The following is a 22,296-nucleotide window of genomic DNA, read 5'->3' on the forward strand; positions in this document are numbered from 1 at the left end:
TCGAAACGTCGTGAGAATTTTATTGTTTTATATATATTTTATAATTTTATTGTTTCCCTTCAACGTGACTTTACCGAAAGAACCAAGAATATGAATCACTGCAGTCACGAAAGCTTTAAATCAAAATTTAAGGTGTAAACCGTTTTTGTGGGGTGCGAAGCGTGTCAGTGACCAACTAGGCTTCGGTGGTGGTGGTGGTGAAGGAGTGGATGGTGTTGGTCGTCGCGTGGTGGAGTCATGGATGACGCCGGTGCGGCAGTGCAGCGCTCAGGATTTAGTGCGGAGGGAGTTGGGGGCGGGTAAGGGCTGGATGGGGCTGTCCCCTCGCACAGCTCCGGGTTGCCTGCCCGTTCATCACCTTTGCATTGGTGTTCTCCATCTCAACTTACAGCTGTTTTTATTGTCATAATCAGGGATAATTTTAGATGCGCGATGTGTTGATGATGCACCCAAGGCCACACTCGTCATTCTTCCACTCGCACTATCTGTCTCAGGAAAACAGTATTATTGCATTCCAACACTCCCTGCCCTTTCCAACTTACCCCCCTTGAGTGCTCGTGTATCTGGGTGCACCATCATATTCTATCCGGATTCTCCCGGAGGTGGTCTCGCGTCTAACTCACCCATGTTTTACCACAGGGTCCGGGAGTCAACATCTCACACCGAACTTTGCCAATTCTCTCTCACATGGGAAACCCATGGCCAGGTCACTCGCTCGGTTTGCCGGGATGAAAACCCAGGTGGAGAGGTTCGGTTTGTGTGTTCTAGTTGACCTAAGCGCTAGTCGGGGTGCGTGCATGGGGTGAATGCATGGTGTGTGTGCATGGAGTGTGTATGTGTGGGCTGTATGTGTGGTGTGTGCATATGGTGTGTGTGTGGGGTGTAGGTGTGCGTGGGGTGTGTGTGTAGTTTGTGCATGGTGTGTGTGTGTGGGGTGTGAGCATGGTGTGTGAGCATGGTGTGTGTATGTGTGGGGTGTATGTGTGCGTGGGGTGTGTGTGTGTGGTGTATGCATGGGGTGTGTGTGTGGGGTGTATGTGTGCGTGGTGTGTGTGTGGGGGTGTGTGTGGTGTGTGTATATGTGTGGGGTGCATGTGTGCGTGGGGTGCAAGCATGGTTTGTGTGTGTGCGTGGGGTGTGCACGGTGTGTGAATAGTGTGTGTATGCGTGGGGTGTATGTGTGTGTGGTGCAAGCAAGTAAAACAATATTAATAAACGTTCCAACAAAACCATAAATGCCAAGAAACATTGCTACAAATGAACAATTTGTATTTACAAAATACTGAACACGAGGCTTGTTTGCAAACTTGCATGAAAGTAAAACGTATTGGACATTTAAATCTTCTGCATTAATACGTTCACGGTGAGACGGCCTTCCTCTAAATTCAATACACGATGAAACTAAACTAATATATATTTACAGTTATTATTATATACGAGTTAAAAACAAACTTGCATGAAAGTACAACGTATTGCACATTTAAATCTTCTGCATTAATACTTTCACGGTGAGACGGCCTTCCTCTAAATTCAATACACGATGAAACTAAACTAATATATTTACAGTTATTATTATATACGAGTTAAAAACAAACTTGCATGAAAGTAAAACGTATTGCACATTTAAATCTTCTGCATTAATACTTTCACGGTGAGACGGCCTTCCTCTAAATTCAATACACAGTAAAACTAAACTAATATATTTACAGTTATTATTATATACGAGTTAAAAAACATCCTTAGCTATTTCATTAACAGTGAGTCAAGAGAAAGGAGGGGGGGGGGTGTTTGTGTGTGTGGTGTGTTCTTGGTGGGTGATGGCTGGGTGGTGTGTGTGTGCATAGGTGGTGGGTGCGTGATGTGTGTAGGTGGATGGTGTGTGGGTGGGGTGTGTTCATGCGTTGGGTGTGTGTATGTGTGCGGTGTATGTGTGTGAGGTGTGTGTGGTGTGTGTTGTGGGTGGGTGGTGGGTGGGTGGGTTGTGTGGATGGGGTGTGTTCATGCGTTGGGTGTGTTTATGCGTGGGGTGTATGTGTGTGTGGTGTGTGTTGTGGGTGGGTAGTGGGTGGGTGGTCTGTGTGTGGGTGTGTGGGGTATGTCTGTGTGAGGTGTGTGTTGTGGATGGGGTGTGTGTGGGTGGGTGGGGTGTGTGTGTGGGGTGTGTGCAGGTGGGGTGGTGGGGGGTTGCAGGATGTCTTGGGGTCTGGTGTCTCTGCCTCTTCCATTCCAGGTGTCGACATCCCCCGGTGACGTTACCTGTTCCGGGCACAAACCCAGGGGAAGCATTGGGGTCATCAAGGGACAGAGCACTCAAGACACACAGCAGCAGGTCTCCAGTCGTGTCTCAAGATGCTGCATGACATCGTGCGACAAGGGAGTGGAACACCAACGAGAGAAGCAGCCAGCTGGATGCAGTGCAATACAAATTTGGATTTATCTTCTCCATGTAAAATTGGTGGGAAAGATATTTTGCGGTGATGTAATGTTCACATACATTTCCTCGGGATGATCATGTATTTTTAAGCTATGTTAATGAAAGATTCTGATTATTATGAAATAAATAGCTTACACCAAAACAGAACTCTTAGACAAAATAATCCTTTTCTTTTCCAATACAGATCTTTGGTCTTTTCTGAAATTGAACATTTATCTTGTTGATTGTACTTTAGCTGAAAGATTTGCATGCATTACGCGAGAGCTGAGCTTCTGTTAAAGATCTCAAATTAAGAGCTGAGTTATTGTTAACACTTATTTTTGAATGTAATCTCTTACATAACATTATTTAATGCTTGCTTTTCAACATTCCGGTTTCCTGGAAAACAAATAAATTGGCATTTTTGCCACGTGACAACATCGTTTGATTGGCTGTCAGTAGAGGGAAAAGCTGAACATTGTCAGATACCTCGACGATCTGACCCAAAAGTAACGAATAATGAAACTAACATTGGTCGTGAAAGCCGAGATATAATACTTTTTTTACCTTTTAACGTGCACAGTGCTCGCTCACTCTCACAACGCGAGAAACCACAGAACCACAATTATCCAAGCTCTGAGGTCCTCTATACGTCAAGGTGTTATCAGGACAAATAATGAGTGGCTTTAAATGTCGGAGGAAACTGGGGATCCGGAAAAAAACCCCCCATGCATGCGAGGCGAAAACCACTCAATTCCATCCAGACGGAACAGGTGGAGTCCACATTTTTGTTGTGCTGCCTTCTCCTGGCAAGCCAGGATACGGGTGCCCACGGAAAGGGAGCGACCCACCAAACCCTTACCTCCACTGTACTGGAGTGGTGGGGTGCGCCAACGATGGGGCCTTTATTCTTCCGCATTGCAGCAGCAATGCTTCCGGACAAATCTAAGAAATGTCCGGAGTCGCTGCCGCACACGGGCAAATCTCCGCCCAGGCCCCCTCGATGCCTTCGCTCCGGTGTTGGCGACAGCTTCACTGGTCGCTTGATGGCTGCGTTGGTATTCCAGGGCAGTGTAGAAACTGGCGTTCGAGCTGAAAGAGAGTTGCACGGGCCACTGTTATGCCTCTGTCTGCCTTTCTTTATTTGTGCAGAAACTTTCCTACTGCAATACAATTCCATTATTTATCCTACTGCTACTCCCTGGCCCTGCCCCCAGCCACAACCAGGTCTACCCCTATCAGAATATGTTCAGAATCAGAATATTTATTTAGACTATAGGAATATTATGACCTATAAAGCTCTTTTTTTTTACAGATGTCAAGTAGATCACTGCCCCTACACCTATCACTACCCCAAACCCTTCTGAAGATAAGAAAAGCCAAAGCATTTTCACACTCAAACGAGCAAGCAGAGTGGTGGGAATTCCACATTCCCATGGCAGGGGCCAATCTATAAATGAAAACCAATGTTAGAATGATGTCCAGTACTGCTGGACATCATACTGGACATCCGTGAAAAAGAGCTTCATAGCTCATCAAATTCCTCCAGTATAAATAAATATTCTGATTCTTTTCTAGAGTTATAGGCAGAGGAGAAGAGGAAGATCTGGAGCCTAGAGTTGAACAAGAGCATGAAGTCGACAATGAAGATGGCTGGGGAAGGACAGTTCCAGACTGCAGAGGAGAAAGAGCAACGTCTCAAAGAGAGCTGCATGCAGAGAGAAAGCATTGAGCAGGGAGAAACATCAAAGTCACTTCATAAGAACCTAACCAACACAAATATTCTTCAAGATGCAACGTGCACGTGGAGACTCACGATTGGCTCTTGGCTGACACAAAATCTTCATCGAGATCTGACCCAGAATCATTCGTCCATCTCTGCTCGCATTGGCTCACACGATCCACCTCCACGATCTCGTCCATTTTAATCGATGCGTCCACAGCATCCTGTTCATTGTGACTAGCATGGCTTTCGTCCTTGGTGTCGTCCTGAAGCCACCTGTGGTTCAAAGCTTCCTCAGGCGTGAGCCGGCGAGCGGGATCCCACCTGCCAAGATATGAACGGTGAATCGTCAGGGTTCATTTACCGTCTACATTTCTTCTAATAATGGGGTGGAGGTGTGGCACATGCAATTATTTACCTTGATTATGCAAACGAATACAAGAAGGCACAAGACATGAAATATTGCCCTGTTATGACACAAAGCCACTCCCTGTCAGTAAAACATCACTCCTAGTAATGTGCACTCTGTTTACGAGAGTGCTGATGGTGAACACGAAAATAATGATGAATTAAGATCATATGTAGACAGTACAGGTATATCTTACTCAAGGCATCCTTGAACAAAATCGATTAACTCTCTGTTCGTAGTCCGAAGCTTTTCCTTAAGAGAGGTGGTGCTTGGAACGACCTTCCTGCCGTTCACCCTGTGGCACCCTGTCTTGTCTGTGTTGGAGAGAAAATGAGTGAAACGGGTTTCCGAGGATTACGAACAAAGTACATTACGGCAATGCTTGCCTGGATAATTGTGACAACAGAAGTAGCAACCTCCCCTCCACTCACCGGTGTAAATGTCCATGTCGGTCGCAGCATCAATCATGGACCTTGGTGGGAGACCAAAAATCTGTGCACAGGTCACAGTGAAATTAATATACATGGGTTAGGTCATTGGACTTTGTGTATCGTAAACATGCATACAGTAGACTTCCTCAAATGTAAATGTCTCTAAAACTGAAACGTTTATTCACAAGGACTGCACATGCTTTTACAACATTACCATATATTTTAATTATTGGGTACTTAATGAACAAATATTGCCCATTAAAGTTACTTCATGAACCTCAGGGATGAACAATGAACCCGAAGAATGGAAAGGGTAATAGTCTGTCGCTCTGAGTGATGATTATCAACAAGGCCAAATCACATCATACGTGTCCAACTAGTGTCTGGTCACATTAAAGATATGTCTATTCTCTATGTACATACTGGCAGCAGAGCAACATTTGTTCCCATGGAATGAGGCCAAAAGTATAATTGCTCCACAGATTGCAATCCACGGCAGTCTCCTATATGGTTGTTAGCGACTAATGGACCATCACTCGGCGTTAGCATTGTGAGCCGGCTCAGCTAAAACTAAGCCATGGGCTCTGCTGTTGGTTGCAATTCAAATTCATAAATAATGAGATTATATTTTGGCATATTTCAGGTACCGTGATCATTTGGGCAATATAATCTCCTGTGGTCTGTAAGAGAGGGTAGCCAGAAGAGAGCTCAGCAATTACGCAGCCCAGGGACCACATGTCCACTGCGCAGGTGAGTTGGAGGCCCAGGAACATCTCTGGAGCCATGTATTTCCACGTTCCGAAACATCCGAAAACTGCGCACCACACACACATGGACAGCACCGATTGAGCGAGAAGGTCATGCACGTTATTTGTCCACTTAGATTTTTGAGTGCACACAGATTAAAATATTTACATTTTGTAGGATGGTAAAATTGGTCATTCTATCCAGCAGATGAATGTGGACCTTTCTAAAACTGGCTCAGAAATGGAAAAGTGTGAGCGGCACTCCAAGAGACGCTTTGACATTTGGTAAAAACGTTGTTTGCAAACACCTATTAAGGCCTGTATGACCTGATAGGGTCTCTATGGCTGAGAATAATAACTGAGTCACTAAGATTGTAGTGCATTGTAAAGCTGCTCACCATGCCACGTTTCCAAACGCACACACATACGAATAACAGGCGCCATTCGCCACTAAGCAGCAGTGACGTCACCACGGGACCTGTGCCAGGCCAGGTGCACTTTGAGGCCACGTGAAATGTCGAAGCCTCACTGACATATCACGAAAGATATCTAGGTGTCATGGGTTGACGAACTGAGATGACTGGCATATGCACCAACTATGCCCCCTCTGTGCCAACACACATATAAGACAAAGATCCCCCGTATAGCCTTAACAGACTGTTGGGGCAAGTGCTGTTAGCGAGCACCTATGAAGGCCGGCACGGCACACGAGGTGGTGGGGGGCCAGCAGCACGCCAGGCTGTTTTTGTCTCCCTAGTGGCGATGTTTACACACCGCACGAGGCGCTCATTTGGGGCTGAGTCGACCTCGGGGAGTCCCAGGACCGGTTCAGATAATCGTCACTGGTGTCGGCCGTGAGCGGGAATCGAACTCGGGGCGGCCGGGTGCGTAGCGCTAACCGCTGCACCGCGCTAACCGCTGCACTAGCGCTCCCCACTCGTATATTCACAAAGATTCACAAAGACGCACAGACACACACACCCTCACACGAAAAAACACAAGCAAAACTACTCACTTGGTTTCGTCATTTTGATGCTCGCGCCAAAATCAATGATCCTGATGTTGCCGGTTGCGTGGTCTTTGACCATGATGTTTTCCTAGGAAAAATAACAGGGGATAAAAGTGGTTAAGGTTCAAAAGTGCTCATGGCATGGATGGCCGGCGTGAACTCACCTCTGATTAATCAACACGTATAATTGTGCACTCTGCTAATTGCTACGGAGAGACGGGTACATTTTCGTTATTATATGAGAAGGCAATGATGACTAGGGATAAGACCCCGAGCCCCACGTGCACTGTAGAGTTTACATTAGCTCCAATAATATGTAACTTTTTTTTTATTTAAAGCTTTCGTGACTGCAGTAATTCATATTCTTAGTTTTTTCGGTAAAGTCACGTTGAAGAGAAACAACAAAATAATAAAATATATATAAAATATAATTTTATACGTTGAAGAGAAACAACAAAATAATAATATATATAAAATATATTTTCATATATTTTATTATTTTGTTGTTTCTCTTCAACGTGACTTTACCGAAAAAACTAAGAATATAATATGTAACTGTTACAATCATATTACTTTAATGTTAATCGAATGACAGGAACTCGGTAATGTTAATTGACGTTTGACTGACTTATTGGTGGTAATGAAGATATTCACAATTAAGATTATGATATCAAAGTTGATTTCTATATTCAAAATACTTGGGTCTAGAAAATTAATAACACTGGTGCTCAATCCCTATTAACAGAGATATTTAGCTGCGGTGTTGTGAGGTGGAGGGTGTGCCTCGTCACTATTGCAGGTGTGAAGATGTTCAATTATTTTTTCCAGTTGTTTTTGTTAATTTTCAGTTTTTGCGCGGGAAATCTAATAATAAGATGGCGACGGCCTCGTGGTTAGTCATTTTATTAACTTGTTTATTTTGATCAATCCAACTCGAATCAATAGATATAACGAATTTAAAGCTTTCGTGACTGCAAGCATTTATCTTTTTTGGGTTCTTTCGGTAAAGTCACGTAGAATGAGAATAAAATAATAAATTGATAAAATAAAATAACACAATAAAATTATCACGACGTTTCAGCCACAACACAAGCGGCCTTCATCAGGTGAAGGGACGAGACTGTCTGGAGGACAGCGCTGGAGCGAACACAGCCAAGCTCAGACCGCGACCTTTAAGCTGTGTGAGAAGAAACAGAGTGCCTTCTATGACCAGTCACAAGCTAATCCCTCAGTTATTTCAATGCTAAATTCTCCTGTTTGATTTGTACTAGGTACCTCTGTGGATGTGTAGGCTTTGACTTTAACATAGCCATTTCTGTGACCAGTCACAAGCTAATCACTCAGCTATTGCAATGCTAAATTCTATGCTAATTCCTTTGTCAAGGCGCTCTGTTTCTTCTCACACAGCTTAAAGGTCGCGGTCTGAGCTTGGCTGTGTTCGCTCCAGCGCTGTCCTCCAGACAGTCTCGTCCCTTCACCTGATGAAGGCCGCTTGTGTTGTGGCCGAAACGTCGTGAGAATTTTATTGTGTTATTTTATTTTATCAATTTATTATTTTATTCTCATTCTACGTGACTTTACCGAAAGAACCAATGAAGATATAACGGAGTTGAAAGATGATTAGAGCGTTTTGGTGATGAAAATAGAAGTAGCTTTTTTGTGAAAGTTGATAACATTTTGGTGTTATTGTACTCGTTGGTTCTATTCGGTAAAGTCACGTAAAAGTATAAAACAACAAAAAATAAAAAAATAACGACGTTTTGGCCACAACACAAGTGGCCTTCATCAGGTGAAGGGACCAGACTGTCTCGAGGACAGCGCTGGTCCCTTCACCTGATGAAGGCCACTTGTGTTGTGGCCGAAACGTCGTGAATTTTTTATTGTTTTAATTATTTTTTGTTGTTTTATACTTTTACGTGACTTTACCGAATAGAACCAAAGAGTATGGATCCTTGCAGTCACGAAAGCTTCAAATCTAGAATTGGTGTTATTGTGTTACATTGTGCGGTTCATTGCGAATGCACAAAATGGCCACGTTGTAGCAGCCATTTAATATTCACTTAATTTGGTGAACAGAATCGGCGTTACTGCAGAGGTTATATTCCTGATTAATAGTTGTTTTTATATGTTTATTGTCAGTAAAATTTGATTTGCCTAATTTGCATGTCAATATAATTCCATATTAAATATGTATTTATTATTAATAACTATATAAGTACACATTGTTTCGTTTATGCAGTGTTATCAGGGACTGTGGGAAGTTTAGGAGGCATTAAAGATGTTTTGGGGCAGATGTTTCTTGTTAAATATTAAAGATGTTTTGGGGCAGATGCTTCTTGTTAAATGTTAAAGAACATAATGTTAAATGTTATTCGACATGATAAGTGGCTGCTACCATAATTGAGATTTGGGAAGACTCCATGCTGAGAGATTGAGCTGTGGTCTTGTGACGTCGAGTCGCTCACTTCTCAGGAGGACGGAACACAGCGCGGATTATCTGTTCGTGTTCTACAAACTGTACTACTTGAATCACTCTCTATTTAGCCGACCTGTCCCCCTCGTTAGGATAAGTTACAGGTGCTTATCTCCTTTTCCTCGTGTCAGAAACTTGTCTAACATTGCCAATTGTAATTATCGCTTTTGAGTGTTGTGATTGTGACCAATGTAAATTAGAATCTCTTCAAATGAACTGCAGAGTGTATTCTCGAGCAAGAAGAGATTAGACAATGTCCTAGATTGAAACAAGTGTCGATTACTTTTTATACATTTAGCAAAACAATAGCATTATTGTTGTGCAATGCGGTATGAGGTGCAGGCTGTTTGGTTTTCAATTTTTTGAGTTACGAGAGAGGTCTTATTTTAGATTTGAAGCTTTCGTGACTGCAAGGATCCATACTCTTTGGTTCTATTCGGTAAAGTCACGTGACTTTACCGACTAGAACCAAAGAGTATAGGTCTTATTTTTCCACAGTTGCCTCAAGGCAACACATATCCATGAATGACGGCAGTATGCTTTTGTATTTACTTACCATCTTCAGGTCGCCATAAATGATGGCCTCCTTCTTAAGTTTTGCAAGGGCCCTCAACATGGATCTTGCATAGAGCCTGATTCTTGACGGTGCAAAGATCGTGAAGTTGTCCTGGAATTGATCAAAGAGGTCGATGCTGCAAGACAAGATATCGTCAATGGTTAGTCCACCTTCGACTATCTTGGTCAATGCTTAGGATCGCTTCATGAACTGGAGGAATTATGCTTTACAATAGATTAGGAGTTTTATCATGTAAAACCAAATTCAAATTTCTCCCAGGGGAATGATGATGAAACATGACCTGCATATTGGGTTTGAGAAATATAATAACATCAACTTATAACATGCACAGTAATCACTTCACTGTAATATGAAGAGAACAATTCTCAGACGTACGAGGAACCACAAACAGCAAGTCAACCAAAGTCATGAGCAGGCGCCAACAGATGCCTAAGCTCTGCGGTCTTGTACATATTAAGGTATTTTATAAAAAAAAATTTTGAGCGTTTACATGTTGGAAGAAACCGGAGCACTCAGACAAAAACCCACACTTGCGAGGGGGCAATACTGTATCCCGTACAGGTGTAACAGGTAGTCTACACTTTTGTTGTACTGCTCTCTACCGACAAGCCAGGGTATGGGCACCTCGACGCCCACGGTAGGGAGTTTCGCAAAATGTGTGTGACCCACCAAACCCTCGCCTCAGCAGTGCTGGATTACAGGCGGGCACCACCATCGCCTAGCTCATAGGGCTCGTTATGAGAATTTGCTGTTGCATCTGGTTTCATGATAAAGGTAATGGATGAGACAGGACGTTGCGGTAGGTAACAATGTTGTTTACAGATAACGAGAAACATCGTTTACTGTATTTGTAATTATTATGAAGTGCTATGTTTTAATGTGCTGTACAATGTAAAATGGTGGTAACCACTCAGCTCATATGTATTAAGTAAGGTGGGAGAGCATCGTTGCATCATAAACAGTTACGTGCCACGTTAAGGAGACACCTGTGTCCCTTTCATATTTTAAAAACTATCAATAAAGCCTTAACATGAAAGGGCTGGTACAATCCGATGGGTGGTGACATGGCCTAATGGCAGCATGATCCCCGCCTTTCGTCGAGGTTCATGGTTCGAATCCAGCAGGCTCCCTGATTAATGCAGCTGTAATAATACCACACACCGCGTCTGTCTCACAGCCGATGTTAAAAATTCGAAAATTACCCGAAAAATTAATTTATTGCCGTTGTACAACTTAGGAATCATCGCCCCCCTACTGGCAATCTAATGCCCCAGGTCACTGTTGAAAATGAGACTCATCCTGGTCTCTTGAGTTCTCACCTGGTCAAACAACATTTTTTTTAATCTGAATTTCATCAAATGTTACCTGCACGTTTTAAAAAAATGCTTGAGATAAACACGATGTTGGCGCACAGATGTGATTTTTTTACTTACGTCATGAGCTCCATAACGAAGCCGGGATGCTTTCTGAACATAAGATGTCCGATAAATCTAATAATGTAGTTATTTTCATTGTCCTTGGACTGCAACGCATTCATGATATGCGCCTCCCTTCTGCATTTCTGAAGGTCGTTTCTGTGGAGGGAATGCATCGGTGAGTCTCACCCCACTCTTAAGTCTTGCATATTTTTATGCATTATCACGCACATGGGATGGCGCGGTCAACAGAGCTCCAGAGTCATGGCTGTGAGCGCTTCATCCCGGTCAACGTCAACGTCGTCCCTGCCCGGTCGACGTGATCAGCGGCCAACTGGGGAGGCTGCACCAATCGGTTGGGAAGTTGTCGATGGTCGTTACCCGAAAGGGGTTACCACATCCCATCTCAGTGCGGTGAAAATGTTGCACCACTGGATTGTGATCACTGTGGTTTTTGAGCTATGTTAAGCGAGTAAGGTATAAAGTGTCCTGCTCCTCCAACCGAAACTGTGGACGATGTTGTGAAGCACTGTGGTCTGTGCTCCTTTAATGCGGAATTGCAAAAGTTGAAAAAAAAAATCTTTCCTGAAGACCCCTCGTGGCTAGCAGACCTCCTTGGCATTGGTATTTAGTGCCTGAACATGTTGCAATATAGAAGAATATAATATAATGGGCAAAAGGGCAGCACTCATCCCCGTTGTTGGTCAGTGGTGTGAACTCCACGTTCACGTGGCAGTAACCTTAAAAAATTACATATTGCCTCTTCATGACAAATCAAACATCATTTTGATGGTGTTTGAAGACATTTATGAAATTATAAACTCATACAGAAACAGCTTCTGATGGAGATGGATACATGACCTGGCAGTCGCACGTTCGCCAACCGTTGAAGAGGTTCAAGGTTCGAATCAAGCAGCCGCCCTGATTAATACTGCGGGTGTATAACCATAATAATGCATGCTGTCTGCTTCGATGGATGCTAAAGAACACCTGACGTTATTTGCAAGAGTATGCCACTGTGTGCTTTGAACTGGGTACAATGTTTGCCAATATGGAAACCTACACCACAAATTCCTCAATTTGTATTGTGCAATCATTGTCCCCCTACTGGCAGACTAATGCTCCAGGTCACTCTTGCAAATGAGACTTATCCTGGTCTCTTCAGTTCTCATGAGGTTAAACAAAATACACTTTTAAATTGATTTTTTTAAGTTATGGTTATCTTCACAAATTCAGATGTATTTTTTAATGTGGTTCATGTCTTTGTTCAAACTTACCTAGCAGTGTACTCTAGCAACTTGATGGCCACTTCTCTTTTCGTCTTGTGGTCCAGGCATCGGAGCACCTGCCCAAAGGACCCCTTCCCAAGTACATTCAGTACTTGGAAGCGGTACACCAGGTGTTCACCCGTGATCTAGAACAAGATTACACAAGTGTTCAGTACTCAAGCAGGGCCGTCTCTGAGTGCTCAAACAATACTCAGTCTAAACACACGGCTCATTCAAGTTCTCATTTCTTAGTCACTGGTCTGACATTCCCACACTCATGAACATCTTCTTTGGTTCTTTCGGTAAAGTCACGTAGAATGAGAATAAAATAATAAAATAAAATAACAAAATAAAATTCTCACGACGTTTCGGCCACAACACAAGTGGCCTTCTTCAGCTTAAAAGACGCTACGAATCTTAACAACGTTCATTGAAGCTCTGTCGTCCCGACAGGTTTGTTCCTTTCACCTGAAGAAGGCCACTTGTGCTGTGGCCGAAACGTCGTGAGAATTTTATTGTGGTATTTTATTTTATTATTTTATTCTCATTCTACTTGACTTTACCGAAAGAACCAAAGAAGATGAATCCTTGCAGTCACGAAAGCTTTAAATCGAAACTCATGAACATGTCTGAGCTTTCCCTGATGTCTCTGCCAAATACATCTTTGCCTCACACTGGAAACCACTAAATCATTCTATGAAAAGTGTGGGTTATAGAATGTCCTTCATCTGTATTTATGATGACAAAGATAGTCACCACATCGCGCGCTTTGAGTGCACTTCTGCGGCCGTCTGGAATGCTCTTCCTTCCGATATTAGGAAGCCACTGGAGCGATGCACTGTTAAATCTAGATTTAAAACTCAAGATCACAGGTGTCACTTTTACATAGCCATGTTCATTCAATTCCCACATTCCACCCACACAGTGAGTGGCCTCACTCTGTATGCCCTGCATACTATACTCATAGGCCCATTCTAGGCTATGCCAACCCCACCCACTACTCAGGTAGCCCCACCTTTAGATCGTATCAATAGTTGAGCAATAGGCCAGAATATTTTAATCGAGATAAAATCCACATTTTTTTGTAGTTGCTTTGTGGCACCAGGAGAGCCTTTCTGAAAATGTCCAAAACTAGGACGTTGAGTAGCTTAACGTTTCAGTGTTCTTCACACAGAAAATCATTAGCAACTTATTAGGTATACACGTGCGTGTAAGGGATGTTGTGGTTTATAGTGGAATGCATGATTTAGTTGCAATGAACATGGCCCATATTGGAGAGGCTTACCGGAATGTAGTGGCCGTCGATGTCATCGTAGCCATCATTGGAAGGGCCATTTCGTTCCGAACGAATCTTGAAATAAAAAACTTCATTGAAACACAATATTTCTTGACGTTCCTGCTCTGTCATTCTGTCTTTGAATTTGTCCAAGAGTTCTGCACACGCACACATGCCCAAAGACACACATGGTCATTCATGCACATATTCACGTGTGCAACACATGTAATTAAGATCACAAATGAATCAAGCACATCATGTTACACTTAACAAAGAGACTCGATTTGGGCCTCTTGTATGTGTGCTCTTATCGGATTTGTAAAGCCATTTAGGGATCGGTCTTCTAGATAGATATGATGTGTGTTTGTTATAGAGGAGTGTGGCAGTAATTCATGTGGTGAATGATGCTGAATAAAGTGGAGTAAAAACCTTGTGGTGTGCAGCTCATCCCTGCCACTGGGAAGACGACTTCATCCGATGGAGTTGCCTGTTTTTGTCACAGAGATGCGCACAGAGCGGCACGCGTGAACATGCGGGCAAGCACACAGACATGGACATATATACAGAGACAAAGTGGTACACACACAAACACCCACTGAGAGAGTGCTTGTGGAAGGGCCTAAATCGCACAAAGCTCTCAGAGGATTACCCTAGAGAGTATTTTTTGGCCTGCACCTCCGTGATGGCCTCATATATTGGAAAAGGTCAACGCTTTACCTCACTATGCATGATCGACGAGCTGTGGTGAACCCATTTACTGTATACTGTTGGGTGGTATTTAAGAAACTTGCCCCATTGAACTGCCATGCTCGGAGATTAAAGCAGCGACCTCTGGTGTGGAAACCACTACACCAAGCAGCATCCAAGACATACATATTCACGAATAATAGTATATTGCACCTCGATGATGTCAAATAATCTGACACTTTGGGAATATTAAACGGTGCCCATATTCCCAGGTTTGTGGCCAATTCCATTAAACATCTTTAACTGCATTATACATTGATTTCTAATTTACACAAATATGGCAAAAGGGTGAATTGTTAAAGGTATTTTATGAAACTGGTTACAGGTCACGAACCTGAACGCATTCATAAAGTCCAAGTAGAGCACCTGCCAATACGTGTGCTGTGTAATAAGCTCGTGTGTCTCCTGGTTGGTTCACGAGTACTAGAGTCCCTTACTGCGAACTGAGCTGACAAGAAATTGCCTTGACTGTGTCGTGAGTTTGCCGTGTGTAAGCGTGTCTGTACCGTTAGGTAAAACGGCTCGTTGTGGTACTAGTTATAATAGGCGTTTACTAACAGCACTTGCCCCAAAAGTCTATAGAGCTTACACGATGTGGGGTGGGGGTGGAACTTTGATTCTTTGCTGTCAGTTGAACTAGTAATAAACCCATTTGGTGGTGAAGTGACCTGAAAGCCTGCACTGTGTGTTGAGCTTATTGGTCAATGATAATCGTTCTATTCTAGAATGGCAGTGAAACACGTAGTCCACGACTACTCTACAATAAAAAAAGAAGTGAGCTCGTCTCTGTATTGTGCAGTCTGCTTATAAGAGTTTGCTGTCAAGAGTGTTACTGACCTGCTGCACAATTGCAGACTGAACATCGAGTTGATCCATCTCCAAAAGATCGTTCTGGAACACAGCACAAAGATAGCATTAAAACCTAAATAACCTCCTTTAGCACCCTTCATTCGACCAAGCTTAGAGCAGCAAGGGAGATCTCTCCAGCAGGTGTGGCACTCTCCCAGAACTGTCTTCAATAGGGAGTTCAAATCCCCGTTTAAAGATTGAGAACCTTTCATCCTTGAAGAGTTCGTGAAAAAATTAAGTGCCACTTTGTGTTAATCAATTAGTTGTCCGTATATTTAAATATGGGCCTCGCCATAGGAATGTGGAATTTACACCACCTGGAAATCACTACCCATGACATGAAGCTTAATAGCTTATTGAGCCCTTTCGCAACCATCACCAACAACATCTACCTAAACGACAATCGCCATTAGCATCACTAGCACCACCACGGAAATTGTCTCTGACATCACCACAATCACCACCAGAAAGCAACTAAACCATCACCCCTATCACTACAATTACAATCTTCACGTAACTATCACTTGCAACACTCAACACGAGCAAAGAGCAGATCTCCCCACTGCCACCAGCAACCAACTGCAATCAACACGACCACGACAAAGATCAATGTACCGTCCTCAACACCATTACCATCACTTACCGTGGCTAAATCTCTCGTCGGCAAACTCGTACTCGCACTATTGAACATTCAAAACAGAGTCCTCGTGGCAAGAGCCGTAGCTCGAGCCGCGTGCCGCCTCGAAGTTTAGCGCTATGTTAATCGCATCCGGATAGTGACGTCAGTAGCGACGTCACGGCATCCGGTGCGCGGAGTGTCACGTGGGCGTTCGTGGGGGGTCGCGTGTTGTGTGTAATACACGTGTTGTGTATTACACACAACACGTGGTGTGTAATACACGTGTTGTGTATTACACAACACGTGTATTACACAACACGTGTTGTGTAATACACGTGTATTACACAACACGTGTTGTGTACAGTATGTTGGACTTCTTTCGCACCGCACGTAGACAGCTGTGCTAATCGGAGGTGCCGATTCGAGCTGCAGTACAGTATAGTACAGCTGTTACCATCAGCCACGATGTAGTTCTCATTACAGTACAGTAGTATAAAGAGCAGGAATAGTTATTTCATTAACTTCACCCCACTTTGCCCCCCCCCGTACCCAATGGATGTTTGGCATCGCGTGATGCCCGTGAGCGATGCCCACAAAGTTGTAACGCCTCTTAAATTTTTATTTAAAGCTTTCGTGACTGCAGGGATTCATATTATTGGTTCTTTCGGTAAAGTCACGTTGAAGGGAAACAATAAAATAATAAAAATATAAAACAATTAAATTATCACGGCGTTTCGACTGCAACACAAGCAATTATCATCAGATGTGATAACCACAATAAAATTTTAATAACCGCCACTTTTTTCAAATTTTCTTGTTGTGGTTTCACACCTGATGATGATTGCTGCTTGTGTTGCAGTCGAAACGTCGTGAGAATTTTATTGTTTTATATTTTTACTATTTTATTGTTTCCCTTCTACGTGGTGACTTTACCGAAAGAACCAAGAGAAATGTGACGTCACGTCAAAATGCGCAACTTCAAATAAATAAAGACAACACGTTCTACTTTATTAAATAGACTTTTTAATAAATGTTTTCTCCTACAACATCAGAGTGCAGCGCCACATTAAATACGCACTACAATGACAATAGTTTAAAGCGATTTGAAGCATGTTTTTTTTGGGGGGGGGGGGGGGGCAGAGCTTTGTGACGTCATATTTGAGAGAGGGGGGGTCTGACTTTTTGTGACGCCGTGTGACTATGGGGGTGGGGGTCAAAAATCGCGTGCCGTCTTGTTATTCCACTGCTGGATGAGGGGGTTCGCCACGCAGCCGCAGATTGCGGGTGTATCTTGGGCCACGCATCATCGCCACGCTCGTCCATGTGGGTGGGTGGGTGAAGGCGGAGAAGCATGGAAGTTCAGTTCAACAGTTGATGTTGCTGTGCTGCACTGGCGGGCTATAACAATGCTGCTGAAATGATGCACTTTACCGATTTAAGGCCGTGAAGATGATGTGTAAGAAATGTTTTTTTAAATATATATGATACGGAGACGGATATGCGAATGGGGGTATATGTTGTTACTCTTTGTTTTTTTTCGGTAAAGTCACCTATAAATAAGAATTAATAAAATAACATAATAGCGTACGACGTTTCGGTTGCAACATAAGCAGCCATCATCAGATACAGAAGAGCTAAATTTACGAGAGAGGAAACACATAACCCCAGATGTATATACAGACACCCAAGTAGGGGGGAACTAACACAGATACAACAGGGGACACAGAGAGAGAAGCACACCAAAACAAACAGGGTTTAGCAAAATTTGGAAACCATATAAAACAACACAGACGGTCGGTCAAAACAATTAACGCATAGTCTGGTTGATTACGCTATTTCAAAGATTGCTAAATTGCAAGTTAAGTATGAAATTTAAAATACAGACCGCACACACACACATAGACATCAAAGTAGAGCGAACCAGCACAGAGACAAGCACAGAGTGAAGTCGCCTTAAATAGGCAGAGAAGGTAAGGCTGAGAGACAATGGGACAAATTAGCAAGAGGTATGCATGGAGCAAAGGGGGCGCGGCAGCACACACTCGGAAACACCAAGGCCCACACACAGGCAGAGACAGCACAGAGACACAAATCCAAGCCAAGACACAAAGGCAGAGACACACAAGCAGAGGCAACACAAAGACACAGACCTCATATCTCCCCGTAGAGGTGGTTCAGACTTGATTCGAAGCTTTTGTGACTGCAGGAATTACTGCAGTCACGAAAGTGTATGGTTTGCTTATTCATTTTGATATTTTATATTCTCCAAGACGACCCGAATGATTTTCAGTTGTACACGGGCAGGAAACAGCTCCACATGTACAATTTACAGACAAAGGGCTGTTGCATTACACTTACTCATTCATTCTGGCCACAACCTGATACCAACATTGACCGATTTAAAAAAAAAAAACCCTATATAATCTGTTTAATACGTAGGTTTTCACGATCAATATTATTCTCAAAAGTTGTTTTTGGGTTAGATCACGCAAATATCAGTGCTGTTAACCCACCACCACCACAGCCAATTAAGACGTTACATACACAAAACGTACCAATGAATTTTACTTCAGCACACCGATGTCGAAGAGTAAACGGACATTTACAACTTGAGTACGATGTTTCAATGGCGATTACAACCGGCTTCATCAGGCGATTTGCCCAAATTGTGAATAAGTCTTCCCGTTTCCAGTCTTAAGTCAGGCACTTCCAAATACGGCCTTCAGCGTTGCCAGCTGTTTGGTCGCGGGCTCTTGCAGCCGTGTGACCTCAAGACACACACACACCTGCACAAGCACACGGACGAGAAGCCGTATAGCTGCAACGTGTGTGGCCAGACCTTCAGGTCGCTTCCACTTGCTTCAGATGTTGTTTTCCCCGCTTCAAATAAAAGGTGCATCGTGTTGAAAAGTAAAACATTGGACAGAGCCTCTATCGAGCTGCACAGGGCTCGCAAATCAGTTTGGCCACCGATGAGCCAACACGTTTAACGCATATTATAGATGAGCAACAAGTATGACCGTTGGACACAGATAAAGGTGGAAGTTTTAATAGTATTTTCTATAAACTCATTATGCATTTCCATGGAGCATTGTGGATAAAGCAGGATTAACTCAATTGTGTTCACAAGTAAAACGCGTTTTAGTCGATCAGCCTATTAGTTATCCAGAAAAATATTATCAAGCAGCATTTGCTAAAGCAAGCAAACTGGACCAGTTTAAATATTTTGGGTCTCATCAGCAGTCAGGCTGGTTTAAACAAATGCTGCTGAATTACTGGATGTTATTGGCTAAGAGCATTCCAAATAAAATATGGGACCCCGTTCAATGCACAAAATCAAAACGATACACAAACTCATGCGTTGCTGTGGATATTTTTTGGGTAACAGCATATTATAATCATAACTCCATTTTTCTTGGTTCTTTCGGTAAAGTCACGTAGAATGGAAACAATAAAATAATGAACTCAAGCACGTACACCAAGCTCTTAAGGCTAATGGTTATTCCGACTACACAATCCGCAAAACTAGCACTCCAACCATGAAGAAGGACCCTCTTGAGGAGCCTTTTAAAACCATCACTTTACCCTACATTTCAGGGATCACAAAAAGATCTCCAAAATCTTGAATAAACACAAGATCCAGGTCCGATTCAACACATTACATAAAATCCGTGATCTGGTTGCATCTGTAAAAGATGTGATTCCGGACATACATTACCCTGGCGTCTACAAGCTAAGTTGCCTCTGTGGTAGTAGTTACATTGGAGAAACCAAACGGCATGTCTCGGACCGCATTCGTGAACACAAAGCAGACCTGAAACACGGTAGGACCAACACCTCGGCCGTGGCAGATCACTGTTATAATTCAGTAGGTTCACATGACATTGACTTCTCAAAGACAGAGGTTCTTTGCAAGCCATCTGGCTACCATGAGAGATTCGTTCATGAGGCTATTCACATATACAAACATACACTTTCAACCGAGAAGATGGATTCTGGCTTAGCAATCATTGGAAGGATTTGATAAACCATTTCAGGTCTTAATTGATTGATCGCGCTTAAGGTGGCTTTCAGACCGCATCCATTATTTTCGTCTCCCCCCCTCCTCTTTTCCGAACATAGATGGACTCGTCCATCTGAATAACTGCCAAATCGCTATCCGTGGTGCTAACGTTAAAAAAACGCCACTTTTTCACATTTGCTGGTTGTGGTTTTCACACCTGATGATGATTGCTTGTGTTGCAGTCGAAACGTCGTGAGAATGTAATTGTTTTATATTTTTTATTATTTCATTGTTTCCCTTCTACGTGAATTTACCGAAAGAACCAAGAATATGAATCCCTGCAGTGACGAAAGCTTTAAATCAAAACATAACTCCATTGTTTCCACATTAAAATATTCTTTATTTTATATTTTAAAAAGGCCTTAAAACCGAGCTCCATGACACACCAGACAAACATTTTATTGGCCCTGATGTGAAAGAAAGAGGGGTTCATGAAGGGTCAGCATTAGTTAGTCCAAGGAAGGAAAAACACCACTGGTTGGTAACTGAAAGTTGGCTTCTATGAAAGAAGACAACAAGAGAACGTTTAATTCGGCGAGGGGTGGGGGGAAAGGGCAAACGAGCATGGATGCGGGTGGAAGCACCACAGGTAAATCGTTGTACCAACTAATTCTAGCAGAAAAAAAGTAATTAATTCTGTCCATTGTAACAGAGGTGTCCATAGAATTTTCTAAGCACATCCCACCATTGGGACCACCATCCGAATAGAGCCGTTTTGCAAATCCTTGAACGGTTTGGAAAGTGAAACCTCAACAAAGGATGCGCATTAGGGAACCTGCAAATTATGAATGTTCAGCACAAACAGTGCGATTAATTCACGCCTGTTAAACAAAAATATGGGTCTCCATTGTGTGCCACTGCCTGTAACCCACCAAGAAAAGTTCTGGTTACTTATGACAACTTTGCAGTGCATTTACTTAGCTCAAAATTATTATTCGAAAAAACATTCATTCATCAATTGTACTTCAGACCAAAATACATACTGCTGCCACAGATGACAAAAGTCAGTCCTATTGAACAATATTGTTTTAAACACATGTACAGTTTTGCTGTTGCAGCAGCAGAAGATTAGATGCTAGTGACATGAGACCACTGTTAGGAGGAGGGGGGGGGGCATGCTGACAACACACAAACGGACGATCACAAACTATGTACAATGCTTGCCACCGCTGGGATTCCCAACGGACTATGTAGTGTCACGTGCCTGAGCCTATGGGGGGAAATGCAGAAGTTGCATTTCCCAGGAAACAACGTCAGGTTTTCTCGCAGACCCAATTAGGGGTGGTTTTGAACACCTTCGGCATAAATAACAAGATGATGCTTTTACATATATACGTGATTTTTTTATGCTGGTAAATGCAGAATGATGCTGAAATGTGTTCCTTTGGTTTAAAACAACTTGGCGAATTCACTGGTCGAGAATTTGGAAACCAGCTCGGCAGAACCTGGAAGTTGATCGATGGAAGTGAGAAACGTTGAATCCAAAATCAGCTTAAGATGAGAACGATGCTGTGATCATCATGGTTGACACTTTTGGGAGGAATGGCCCTTTTACATCGCCGAGATAAAGATGGGATGGACATTGCCCAAAACAGACATTTTTTTTAGGGCAGTGTTAATGACGATTCGTGTTGAGCTTTTGTTATTTGCACATCACTGCCAATGCAATAGTAAACATAAAAGATAGAAATTAAGATGCAGAAAATGTAAGTATATATATTTTTTTAATTGAAATAAAAATGCCGTCCCTGTTTTCCCTTCAGATATAACAATGTGCAAGTTGTAAATGAATAATCTGAGTCTCCTTGCACCACATAATTAATGCAACCCGTGATTCAGAAATTCAGCTACAAAATCAACATTTAAGGCATGTAAAAAATACCATTTCGGGAGAAATAATGGTGCCAAAGTAATGAAAATCTTTGAATGCAGAAGTCAGAATTCCTCACATTCACACATCCTAAATGGAAAAGACAGGTTACATAGAGAAACTATTCTTAAACTTAGAACAAAAATTGACGAGAGAAGAAATGAAATTATTAAATGCTACAAAAACAAGGACGAAAAACCTTGCACATACGTGGACCCTCTCACACTTTCCCAAAAGCGTTTGTCTCGAGAAAAATTTAATTTTTCTCACAGAAAGCACGGGCAGGGTTAAGGAAACATCACAAACTGTTCAGGTCAGCGGGCTTTTTGACCAGGCAATTTCCCTTGGAGAGGAGACACTTTGCTCGATATTCGGGCGTACATAGGCAAGAATAATGAGAGGATGGCA

The 22,296-nt window shown here is 42.7% G+C and overlaps 1 protein-coding gene across 1 annotated transcript; it reads right to left on the reverse strand.

The window, feature by feature from the left end:
• Positions 1 to 1,252: 1,252 nt before the first annotated feature.
• LOC142925063 (dual specificity tyrosine-phosphorylation-regulated kinase 2-like) lies at positions 1,253 to 16,492 on the reverse strand. The gene is made up of 13 exons (XM_076067776.1): positions 15,325 to 16,492; positions 14,170 to 14,227; positions 13,750 to 13,898; positions 12,474 to 12,610; positions 11,215 to 11,355; positions 9,761 to 9,896; positions 6,738 to 6,819; positions 5,624 to 5,790; positions 4,977 to 5,037; positions 4,742 to 4,859; positions 4,230 to 4,460; positions 3,276 to 3,505; positions 1,253 to 2,256 (listed from the first exon to the last, which is right to left on the reverse strand). Exons 1-12 carry the CDS (start codon positions 15,361 to 15,363, stop codon positions 3,319 to 3,321), a joined length of 1,506 nt encoding a protein of 501 aa, XP_075923891.1. The 5' UTR covers positions 15,364 to 16,492; the 3' UTR covers positions 1,253 to 2,256; positions 3,276 to 3,318.
• Positions 16,493 to 22,296: the final 5,804 nt, after the last annotated feature.

This window comes from Petromyzon marinus, chromosome 1, assembly GCF_048934315.1.
Source record: "Petromyzon marinus isolate PM22_M1 ecotype Great Lakes invasive population chromosome 1, UKy_Petmar_22M1.pri1.0, whole genome shotgun sequence".
Taxonomy (NCBI): Eukaryota; Metazoa; Chordata; class Hyperoartia; order Petromyzontiformes; family Petromyzontidae; genus Petromyzon; species Petromyzon marinus.

Bases quoted from the DNA above. Each gene is read 5' to 3' on its own strand.
- LOC142925063 (XM_076067776.1), bottom strand. From the start codon at position 15,363: ATGGATCAACTCGATGTTCAGTCTGCAATTGTGCAGCAG. The intron at 12,611-13,749 runs GTAAGCCTCTCC...ATCTTGTTCTAG, and splicing joins TCGACGGCCACTACATTCCG to ATCACGGGTGAACACCTGGT. The intron at 3,506-4,229 runs GTGAGTCTCCAC...ACTCTCTTTCAG, and splicing joins GTGTCAGCCAAGAGCCAATC to CTCGAACGCCAGTTTCTACA.